General features: G+C 42.8%; 1 protein-coding gene across 4 annotated transcripts in view; it reads left to right on the plus strand.

Moving 5' to 3' along the window:
* The window catches only part of phactr2 (phosphatase and actin regulator 2), a 54,655-nt gene that overhangs the window by 34,522 nt on the left and 7,692 nt on the right, over positions 1–12,441 (plus strand). For 2 of the 4 annotated variants that reach the window (XM_029685255.2, XM_029685254.2), the window contains exons 3-9: positions 2,987–3,061; positions 3,519–3,659; positions 6,532–6,786; positions 7,919–8,456; positions 9,818–9,999; positions 10,406–10,562; positions 10,832–10,887. In XM_029685255.2, coding sequence (XP_029541115.1) covers positions 2,987–3,061; positions 3,519–3,659; positions 6,532–6,786; positions 7,919–8,456; positions 9,818–9,999; positions 10,406–10,562; positions 10,832–10,887 — 1,404 coding nt within the window. The remainder of the gene's footprint in view (positions 1–2,986; positions 3,062–3,518; positions 3,660–6,531; positions 6,787–7,918; positions 8,457–9,817; positions 10,000–10,405; positions 10,563–10,831; positions 10,888–12,441) is intronic. The other 2 variants (XM_029685256.2, XM_029685257.2) reach the window with 2 other exon arrangements.

The raw sequence follows: 12,441 nt of genomic DNA on the forward strand, positions 1-12,441 counted from the left end.
TGGATGAAAAGCGTGCCCAGAGTAAATTGCCTGCTACTCAGTCCCAGATGCTAATATATGCATATTATTAGTAGTATTGGATATAAAACACTCTGAAGTTTCTAAAACAGTTTGAATGATGTCTGTGAGTATAACAGAACTCATATGCCAGGCAAAAACCTGAGAAAAAAATCAAGCCAGGAAGTGGGAATTCTGAGGTTTGATGTTTTTCAACTCAGCCCCTATTGAAGATACAGTGGGATATTGGTAATCTTGCACTTCCTAAAGCTTCCACTAGATGTCAACAGTCTTTAGAACACTGTTTCAGGCTTCTACTGTGAAGGGGGGCTGAATGAGAGGGGAATGAGTTAGATGTCTGGCAGAGAGCCACGGCCTCGTGACGCGCGGTCATGTTAGTTCGCGTTCCATTACTTTTCTACAGACAAAGGAATTCTCCGGTTGGGACATCATTGTAGATTTATGTTAAAAACATCCTAAAGATTGATTCTATGCATCGTTTGACATGTTTCTATGGACTGTAACGGAACTTTTTGGACGTTTCGTCCGACCTTTCCGCTGGACTTGCACGCGCGTTTGGATTTGTTTACCAAACGCCCTAACAAAAGGAGGTATATGGACATAAATGATTAACTTTATCGAACAAATCAAACATTTAATGTGGAACTGGGATTCCTGGGAGTGCATTCTGATGAAGATCATCAAAGGTAAGTGAATATTTATAATGCTATTTCTGACTTCTGTTGACTCCACAACATGGCGGATATTTCTTTGGCTGGTTTGGGCTCTGAGCGCCGTACTCAGATTATTGCATGGTATGCTTTTTCCGTAAAGTTTTTAAAAATCTGACACAGCGGTTGCATCAAGGATAAGTTTATCTAAAGTTCTATGTATAATAGGTGTATCTATTATCAATGTTTATTATGAGTATTTCTGTAAATTGATGTGGCTCTCTGCAAAATCACTGCATGTTTTGGAACTACTGAACATAACACGCCAATGTAAAATGAGATTTTTGGATATAAATATGCATTTTATCAAACAAAACATACATGTATTGTGTAACATGAAGTCCTATGAGTGTCATCTGATGAAGATCATCAAAGGTTAGCTTTTTCTGACTCCTGTCTTTGGCTGGAAAAATGGCTGTGTTTTTCTGTGACTTGGTGGTGACCTAACATAATCGTTTGTGGAGCTTTCACTGTAAACGCCTTTCTGAAATCCGACACTGTGGCTGGATTAACGAGAATATTATCTTTAAAATGGTGCCTAATACTTGTATATTTCAGAAATGTGATTTATGAGATTTCTGTTGTTTGAATTTTGGCGCCCTGCAATTTCACTGGCTGTTGGCTTGGGGTTCCGTGGAACCCCGTTCCCAGACAGGTTAACTAACCTCCATACGAGCTTCAATGCCATACAACTCTCCTTCCGTGGCCTACAACTGCTCTTAAATGCAGGTAAAACTAAATGCATGCTCTTCAACCGATCGCTGCCCACACCTGCCCGCCCGCCCGCCCACACCTGCCCGCCCGCCCGCCCAGCATCACTACTCTGGACGGTTCTGACTTAGAATATGTGAACAACTACAAATACCTAGGTGTTTGGTTAGACTGTAAACTCTCCTTCCAGACTAAAATTAAGCATCTCCAATCCAAAATTAAATCTAGAATCGGCTTCCTATTTCGCAACAAAGCATCCTTCACTCATGCTGCCAAACACACCCTTGTAAAACTGACTATCCTACCAATCCTTGACTTAGACTATTTTGTAAATTACATCGCCGATCTCAGTGCCATCCGTTTTGTCACCAAAGCCCCATATACTACCAACCACTGCAAACTGTATGCTCTCGTTGGTTGGCCCTCGCTTCATATTCGTCGCCAATCCCACTGGCTCCAGGTCATCTATAAGTCTTTGCTAGGTAAAGCCCCGCCTTATCTCAGCTCACTGGTCACCATAGCAGCACCCACCCGTAGCGCGCGCTCCAGCAGGTATATCTCACTGTTCACCCCCAAAGCCAATTCGTTCTTTGGCTGCCTTTCCTTCCAGTTCTCTGCTGCCAATGACTAGAACGAACTGCAAATATCACTGAATCTGGAGACTCATATCTCCCTCACTAGCTTTAAGCACCAGCTGTCAGAGCAGCTCACAGATCACTGCACCTGTACATATCCCATCTGTAAATAGCCCATCCAACTACCTCATCCCCCATACTGTTATTTATTTTGCTCCTTTGCACCCCAGTATCTCTACTTGCACACACACTTTCTGCACATCGATCACTCCAGTGTTTAATTGCTATATTGTAATTATATTGCCACCGTGGCCTATTTATTGCTTTACCTCCCTTATCCTACCTCATTTGCACACACTGTATATAGACTTTTTATATTGTATATTTGACTGCGTGTTTGTTTATTCCATGTGTAACTCTGTGTTGTTGCTTGTGTCGCACTGCTTTGATTTATCTTGGTTAGGTCGCAGTTGTAAATGAGAACTTGTTCTCAACTATCCTACCTGGTTAAATAAAGGTTAAATAAATAAAACATGATAGAGAATCGGAGTTCCATAAAGCCTTCGAGGGATCATAATTTACATATTTAATGGGCTTACTTTCCCGACTGCATCATGGAACCATTTCCCTAAACTGTTCATCTTTCACATGGCCTGTTGTCAAATCAAATAAAATCAAATCAAGTCAAATTTTATTTGTCACATACACATGGTTAGCAGATGTTAATGCGAGTGTAGCGAAATGCTTGTGCTTCTAGTTCCGACAATGCAGTGATAACCAACAAGTAATCTAACTAACAATTCTAAAACTACTGTCTTATACACAGTTGTAATTGATTCCTCTGTGTAATTGTTCCTGTACTTTTTTTCAGTGTGTGGGGGGGTAATATCCTCCCCTGTCATTGCAAAAGGCATAGAATTAATGACTGCATCTGGTCAATGATTAACAACTCTGCCATGCTCATCTCCATAGTTCTGGAGAGGAAAATCTCCACGAGGCAAAGTCGAGAGGAGCTGATAAGAAGAGGCGTTCTCATTCCCGATCAAGGTGAGTTATGGCGGGAAAATGTATGAAATCTAACAGTGTGTTTATTATAGTATTGAGTAGAAGTCCCGCCCCAAACCCCCGTTTTCCTCTACGTCATCAGGAAGTGGAATACCACCTGATGTTAGCTGTTGCTACGATGGGGAAGAAACCCAAACTGCAGTTCCATCTAAGTTGTTTGTGTCCTCCTGGTACACTGTACTGTAGTCCCCTCCCATGCATTGTTTAACACCAATGTAACATTACCTCAAATCTGCGTCAAGGAAGACAAATGTAATTTTGTTCTTAGGGGAGCTAATCTAATGGTAAATGTCTCGAGACGGAAGCCTCCTTTCTTCTTACATTCCTTGTGTGTACTGTATAATTAATGGATGTAGTAAAATAGCTGTCAGTTAAATGTCAGCTAAAATGTACCCCATTCTCACCCCTTGCTAACTCTTAAATGTTTCATTTGCACCAGAGGAGCCAGTGAACTCTGAGAATCTAAATGGCCATGCAACGCCTAGTGTGGGGTCAGATGAGGTCAAAGTTGACATGGAGTCTCCGCAAACACCTTTGGAGGAGAAGACAAAAGGGTCGGAGAATGCTGAGGACAAAGCAGGTATACTGGAATGCTTTGAACATGTTTGTCTGCAAGCAGGCCAAAGCTAAATGAAATGGCATGGTCTAAATCCATTCGGTGAGCTCCAATTGAATAATGTGTCCACTAGCGCTTCCTATTTTGGCTTTGACCTCCAAGCAGGAGTCTGAACAGAGCAATAACCCAACCACTAATGGTCAATATCACCCTTTTAGACCTGCAGGAGTATTGCCATCTGAAGCTTTTTAAGTGTTGTGGGGGTTCCTCAATTCAATTTTTCCATCCCATATCTATTAACACGTCTCCATTGCTGTTGATCTTTTAGCAGTAGCCCCTGACTGATAGGCATAATGCTGCACACTCCAGCAGAATGTATCCAGATACACCTATGTTAAATCCCCTTGACAGTCAGATAGGGAAACGATAGAGCAGAAATCCCCTATTCTTAAGCCCTGCAGACAAAAGGAGGCTGTCACTTCTGCAATGATCAAAGGCCCTCAGTACTCTACTGATCATAACAAGATGGGCCTCTGGAGCCAGAGCTCTGGCCTCTTCAGATCAATAGTAAGCCAATCTACTGCTGGGGCGGCAGGTAGCCTAGTGGTTAGAGCGTTGGGCCAGTAACCAAAAGGTTGCTAGATCAAATCCCCAAGCTGACAAGGTAAAAATCTGTCATTCTGAACAAGGCAGTTAACCCACTGTTCCTAGGCCATCATTGTAAATAAGAATTTGTTCTTAACTGACTTGCCTAGTTAAATAAAGGTTAAATAAAAAATAATACTGCTGCCCACTTAATACTGCTGACCAAAGACAAACTGGGATGACCTGCTCTCTGTTGGAGAGAGCTCTAGCTCTCTCCAACAACACATTCAGAGTGGTTCAGCTGGTCAGTGCGGTTCAGGAAGACTGATTCAAATGAGGCCTCAGTTCATTATGGAGCCGTTTGGCGCCCTGTCAGGGCAGATACCCGGACAATGCCCGGGCACTGAGGGCAATAATCTGTTACTTTATTGAAGGCAGCAGGAGCTTGGTCGTGATGAGAAGAATGTAAAGAGAAATGATCCTACTCTAGTACTAGATGGACATTCGTCTTCTGCTTTTTTTCCCAACCCTTCCGAAATAGATAGATGTACTTATATTTTGTGTACCAGTATCATTCAAAAGTTTGGACACACCCAGTCATTCAAGGGTTTTTCTTTATTTTTTACTATTTTCTACATTGTAGAATAATAGTGAAGACATCAAAACTATGAAATAACACATATGGAATCATGTAATAACCAAAAAAGGTTTAAACAAATCAAAATATATTTTATATTTGAGATTCTTCAAAGTAGCCACCCTTTGCCTTGATGACAGATTTGCACACTCTTGGCATTCTCTTGACCAGCTTAAGCTGGAATTCTTTCCCAACAGTCTTGAAGGAATTACCACATATGAGCACTTGTTGGTTGTTTTTCCTTCACTCTGCGGTCCAACTCATCCCAAACCATCTCAATTGGGTTGAGGTTGGGTGATTGTGGAGGCCAGGTCATCTGATGCAGCATCATCACTCTCCTTCTTTGTCAAATAGCCCTTACACAGCCTGTAAGTGTGTTGGGTCATTGTCCTGTTGAAAAACAAATAATAGTCCCACAAAGCTCAAACCAGATGGGTTGGTGTATTGCTGCAGAATGCTGTGGTAGCCATGCTGGTTAAGTGTAGATGCAGTCACCAAAGCCCCACATACCACCCACCACTGCGAACTGTATGCTCTCGTTGGCTGGCCCTCGCTTCATAATAGTTTCCAAACCCACTGGCTCCAGGTCATCTATAAGTCTTTGCTAGGTAAAGCCCTGCCTTATCTCAGCTCACTGGTTACCATAGCAGCACCCACCCGTAGCACGTGCTCCAGCAGGTATATTTCACTGGTCACCCCCAAAGCCAATTCCTCCTTTGGCCGCCTTTCCTTCCAGTTCTCTGCTGCCAATGACTGGAACGAACTGCAAAAATCACTGAAGCTGGAGACTCATATCTCCCTCACTAGCTTTAAGCACCAGCTGTCAGAGCAGCTCACAGATCACTGCACTTGGACATAGCCCATCTGTAAATAGCCTATCAAACTACCTCATCCCCATACTGTTATCAATTTCATTTATTTTTGCTCCTGTGCACCCCAGTATCTCTACTTGTACACTCATCTTCTGCACATTTATCACTCCAGTGTTTAATTGCTATATTGTAATTATTTTGCCACTATGGCCTATTTATTGCCTTACCTCTGGTATCCTACCTCATTTGCACACACTGTATGTAGACTTTTTTTTTCTACTGTATTATTGACTGTATATTGTGTTTATTCCATGTGTAAGTAACTGTGTTGTTGTTTGTGTCGCACTGCTTTGCTTTATCTTGGCCAGGTCGCAGTTGTAAATGAGAACTTGTTCTCAACTATCCTACCTGGTTAAATAAAGGTGAAATAAAATAAATAAAAATACATACATACATACATACATTGTATCATACAGGGCGCAACGAGTTTTGATCAGTCATGGAAATAAAAGTGATGAAAAAAGTGTGCTAAAAAGAAGATGGAGAACAAGATACTGGAGTTTTGGTGCTGGTGCAGCCAACTAGTGCTATATTGTCAAAACAATACGATATATCATCTAAAATAATATCCCAATATGTAAATGTATCAACAACAAAAATGTCTCCCAACATCATAATGCACATTAGGTTGGAGGTCAGGTCATGTCTGTTCGACTTCGCTTCCTACCTTAGATATGCACATGATGGAGCCACTTTACGTTCCCGACTTTTACGAGTATTAGCTAGACAAATGTTTCTACATGGTCCCACCCTTGTGTTTGTCTCTCCCTGACTCCCTCCCTCTGGGTTTGGTAAATTACAGGAGAGGTTGCTCTGCTCCCCCCTCCTCTACCTCCCTTAGTAAGGAATGAAATCAAAGCTACTCCAAAAGGAAACCAGGCCAGAATGCGGGAGGCTAAAAAACATCCCACCACCGCTCCTCCCAAATCAGCTGGTGGGGCTACAGCAGGGCGCAGGGACGGGACCGCTGGTGTTAAAAAGCTGCCCAAAAGCACAGGCAAGCAAGCTTCCGCTCTGCCGCCCAAACAAAACCCTCGAAACAATTACATTGGGAACGGTGAGTATCAGTGGCACTGGTTGGTTGGGAGAGAGCCCTGTTGGCATGGAGAATGTACCCATCTTCGCATGTGGAAGGCCTCCCACTGCCCATCAGTGCATCTCTCCTTGTTCCCCTTTAGGATTGAATGGTAGTGTCAATGCTAGAAGGCTAGGGATTTACAGTAGTTGAACGTTTAATTGTTCTTGTTGTGAAACAGGAAGTGAGGAGATTGTGTACAGAGTTCCGTGCAGAGACTTCTCCATTTTCAGACAGCATAGCACTACAATAAGATACGCTGTGTACTGTGTCCCATCTTTGTTCCCCTGCCTGCCTGCCTGCCAGCCTCCAAGGGTTTCTGAAAACCCTTGCTTTTTTTGTCTTTGGTGCATGACTATTTGGTTCATGGATCGTTTGGTTTCCCAGGGCAATGTGGCCATGTCTCGTGTCTGTGTGTGCGCCAGCGTCCGTGCATGTGACTTGTTTGACCCCACTGGAGTAAACTGCATTACCCAGGGACAATTGTGTTGATTGTAATGGGCATGCCTAACTTGATATTTTATGAGTTTCTTAGAAGAAATGCCAGATTTTGGGCTCTTTCTGTTTCTGTTTAATATCCATTGTTATCCTCTTCCTATAATAATTTTGAGTGCATATTGTTCTCTTGTTGAGTGTCAGTAGTTTATTTGGTTTTGAATAGCTTTTGTATATCTGCCAAACGGCTTATCCACATTACGACCTCTTTCACAGCCACTAATAATATTTGACTTAGACCCTGGCCATGACCCCACTCTATGAAGGTGTCTCAGGGAGTGTTGGGATATGCAAAAAATGCTTATAATACACACTTGTACATGTGTGAAATAGGACAAATATAAGCACCAACCAAATTATTATTATTATTTTACTCTTCTTATTCCGTCACATGACCCCCAACATTCTATAGAAGTAATATATGTTTTTTTGTCAGGGACAATGCATCATTAACTGTTAATGTGTCAGACTTAGACAAAAGGCTCATGTTCATCTGTAGTGCCTGGGCAGGTCATTTGACATGAAGGCACTAACAAAAGCGCATAAAATGCTACAGGACATCAGACAGTTTTTGCCGTTGTGTTTAATATAAATCTAATGAAGTTTCCTTTCCTCTCAGCCAAATCCTCTCATCCTAAGAAAACTGGAGGCACATCCAAGAGCACGGCCCAGTCTTCATCCTCCTCATCGTCCACACCGCGTACCACAAAGACCTCCAAGGACAGACCTGCCAACCCAACTGGGACAGAGAAGACAAACAAGCGCGTCCTCCAACTAGTAACTGACCCTTCCAGCTTCTCTGGAGCTCCCAAGGCCTCCCCAGAGACAGTCAACCTTTCTGGAAAGAGACGGGTCCCGGGCACTGGGCATGGGAACCAGGGGTGCAAGGAGGAGCCCTCTTCTGGCCCAGAAGGCAGGCCTGCTGCTCAGAATGACTCTTCTCTGACTGGAATGGGTAAAGACAATGCCTCAGGAGCCAGTCCTCAGGACCCAGGGGAGAAGGCCCCTCTGGTCAACAATGCCACTGAGGACACTTTATTCACTGAGTCTCATAGCGAGAGCTCCATGGAGGAAGCCCTGGGGACTGGGGAAGATGGAGGTGTTGACCGTGGGCAACAGTCGGGGGACGCAGACCATGAGTTAGAGAAACGTCAGTGGTATGTATCGATACTGCAACACTGATCTATAGGCTTCTAGTGCAGAAAAACCCTATGGGAAGACCTGGGTCAAACACACTTTCAGTATTTAAGATATGTGAGGTACACTTGATGTAGCTTGAATTCTGCACTTTTGGGACTGTTCCATTGAACCAGACCAATTAAATTAAATAAGTATTTGAAAATAATTGAGTTATATATTTGACCCAGGTTGGAATTAAACTTCTCCTCCAAACTGAAGAAAATAAAATGTCGTCTTAAATCATAATTGCTGTCATGAAACTTTAGAATGAAATCTGGCATTGGAGGGAAAGCTCTTTACTGCAATCATGATTCCCAAAATAGTACAGTATGCTTTAGAAGACTCCATTGAATACCTGGTGTAATTCTTGCTGCATGTGTAGTGTAAATCAATATGAAAAGTTTCAAGTGGATTACATGATGTGGCAATGTTGTTCGTCATTCTCAGTGTTTTGCAGCTTGAGATGGTTAGTGTTGGGAGTCACACAGTACTGCAGAAAATGGCACAGCAGTGTGAAGAGCTATCCTGTGTGGAAACATAATTATGATAGGTTTTGCTTTACTGGATTATTTCCCACTGGTATTGCACTTGGTCATGTGTTTAACAGTAAGGTCATCACAAAGGTCAAAGTCTATAAATGTACAATACTCGACCTTATAGCCACTACCACCTCACAGTATGCATTCTAAAAGCTGTTGTGCTTAGTTTTCAACCTTCACATTTTACCTTGTGCTGTATTCTTAGATGGCTCCTCATTGCCGAAGTACTGTTCTGATGATGAACGGCACCACAGCTTGAGTTCAAAGCCCAGAAAATGCTGTTAATATTTTAGCAGCATTAGCAGCCTAGTTGACCATTTACCGCTACCTGGATTCAGTATTGTCATAATTCATAATGGCTGCTGTGTAATAGGGAGTAACCTATTTAGCCCTCTATTTAAACATTTGGTGGTGTGGCAAATGGTTGTCTCTCTCACACACACACGTCTGAGTCAGCATAGATGTCATAAATGGCCTTCATAGCCCTGAGCTGAACTGGTTTAACTTGAATTGGGACAGTAAGTCACAGAGCTCTGTCTGTGTTATAGGCCTTAAACCGTTTGGAATGATGATAGTTCACCTGACTTGCATGATAACAGATTCATGAGGAAAAGACTGTTGGGAAAGAAAAGGCCCGTTTTCACCAATGTTTTTGGTCTATATACCCTTCATTAGAGTTTGTATATCGACATTTTCCATTATGCAACAAGGAAAACAATGGACATGCTAAATAAATCAGAAGACAAGATAAATCAATCGGGTAAGAATGGTTTATCAGGGTTCTGGTGATGTGACTCCAGGCCTACCAATGGGATTGGAGAGAAGAAGCTCCACGGTGTTAACCTGGAGAGCCCAGAGGTTACAGTCATCCCAGACAGCACTACGGAGTCTGACTACCAGTCCACAGTCAGCGACTCTGACTCAGATGGGCCCATCCTCTACCGAGACGAAGACGAGGATGAGGAAGACGAGTATACCACAAGTAAGGAATCCGTCACAGATATAGAAGCTTAAAGCTCATTGTATTCTAGCCTTTTTAGTCAGTCAGCATGTGTTAAATGTCTTTCTGTCCAGCCTTTGCGACAAATTAGTCCGTAGCCACTCATGCACTAGAAACAAGGACTAGAAACAAGAACAAAAAAAGGACTAGAAACAATGAGAACAACCTTGATAACAATCTCATTCATTGTGTTTCCACACTCTTTATTGGTGGTTTTATATGTACTTTTTGACTTATATTTTATATTTACTGCACAGCACACATTCCTATAAAGCCATACTCTTGTCCTCTGACTCAGCCCATTTTAAGACTCTCTGGGGGCAGCCTGCATGGCATTGGCTGGGGGAAGGGGCTAGCTAGATTTTCATGTTTATTATTGTTTATTTAGGCTCCCTAGCCAGTAAGATCCGCCGCAGGGACACCCTGGCCATCAAACTGGGCAACCGGCCCAGCAAGAGAGAGCTGGAGGAGAAGAACATTCTGCCTCGCACCTCTGAGACTGAGAGGCAGGAACTCCGGCAACAGATTCACTCCAAGCTAGTGAGGTACAGAGTACACCCATGGAGTCACACACACACACACACACACACACACACACACACACGCCTACACATTCATTGTGTGTATTTAAGATTGTATTTAATCTGAAATAACTGTTCTGGTGTGAGATTTCCGAAAACTTGGTAGCACTAAAATCCTCTTTCATCCAAGGGACTTAAGATGATCTTAGTGCTACAAAGCTTTTGGGGAACTCACCCCTGTTCCCAAATCACTGAGGTATTGTCTCGTTTCATTCTCCCTCTGTCCCTCACAGACGACTTAGTCAGAGGCCCAGCACTGAGGAACTGGAGCAGAGGAACATTCTGAAACGTGAGTGACGACAGACAGATGAAACCACAGACAGACAGCACCACATTGGCCCCAGTCAGACAATCCCTTAGTACTGTACAAGACATTTCCCCCACACACGGTCTGTTTGTCTTCTGGCTTTGGTCATGTGTGTTTTTCAGATTATATACTGAACAAAAATATAAACGCAACAGTCAAATCTTTGAAATGGTTACTTGAGTTACAGTTCATATAAGAAAATCAGTCAATTTAAATAAAACAAATTAAGCCCTAATCTATGGATTTCACATGACTTGGAATACAGGTATACATCGGTTGGTCACCGATACCTTTAAAAAACAGATAGGGGCGTGGATCAGAAAACTAGTCAGTATCTGGTGTGAGCATAATTTGCCTCATGCAGTGCGACAGATCTCCTTTGCATAGTTGATCAGGCTGTTGATTGTGGGCTGTGGAATGTTGTCCCACTCCTCTTCAATGGCTGTGCGAAGTTTCTGGATATTGGCAGGAACTGGAATACGCTGTTGTACACGTCGATCCAGAGCATCCCAAACGTGCTCAATGGGTGACATATCTGGTGAGTATGCAGGCCATGGAAGAACTGGGACATTTTCAGCTTCCAGTAATTGTGTACAGATCCTTGTGACATGGGGCCGTGGATTATAATGCTGAAACATGAGGTGATGGTGGCGGATGAATGACACGATAATGGACCTCCAGGATCTCGTCACGGTATCTCTGTGCATTCAAATTTCCATCGATTTAAAATGTAATTGTATTTGTTGTCTGTAGTTTATGCCTACCCATACCATAACCCCACCGCCACCATGGGCCATTTTTTCAAAACGTTGACATTAGCAAACCACTCGCCTACAAGATGCCATACGTGGTCTGGGATTCTCTAAAACAATGTTGGAGGCAGCTTATGGTAGAGAAATTAACATTCAATTATCTGGCAACAGCTCTGGTGGACATTCCTGCAGTCAGTATGCAAATTGTACACTCCTTCAAAACTTGAGACATCTGTGGCATTGTGTAGTGTGACAAAGATCCATATTTTAGTGGCCTTTTATTGTCCCCAGCACAAGGTGCACCGGTGTCATGATCATGCTGTTTAATCAGATTCTTGGATTATCTTGGCAGAGACCAACACTTTATATGTTGCGTTTATTTTTGTTCAGTGTAGATAGTTCAGTTCCACATGACCTAAACAGCTGATGACTTTATCCCATTCAGTCAAAGGTTGATGCTAGACCAGTTACGTTTTCATAAGGAGACGGTGTATGTGGATAAATTAGCCCCGCTGGAATCCAAGACAAAGGTGAAGTTGTTCTCCTGGCTTGGACAGCTGTGCATCAAGGTCTAATGGTGCATTGATGTGGGGGGAGGCCAGTTATCGACTGATTGCTCATCTACTTGCCCAGTTTATTGGTTAGTAAATCAATTTTGTGAAACACATTACTCCAGATTGAGCATGACCAGTGAACATTTTTAAGAGAATAACATCTTGAGCTCTTATCGTGCCAGACAATGTTTAACATTTTTGGGTCAGAGAAGGTCAGGATAAAAGTAAAT

This window comes from Oncorhynchus nerka, linkage group LG16, assembly GCF_034236695.1.
Source record: "Oncorhynchus nerka isolate Pitt River linkage group LG16, Oner_Uvic_2.0, whole genome shotgun sequence".
Classification (NCBI taxonomy): Eukaryota; Metazoa; Chordata; class Actinopteri; order Salmoniformes; family Salmonidae; genus Oncorhynchus; species Oncorhynchus nerka.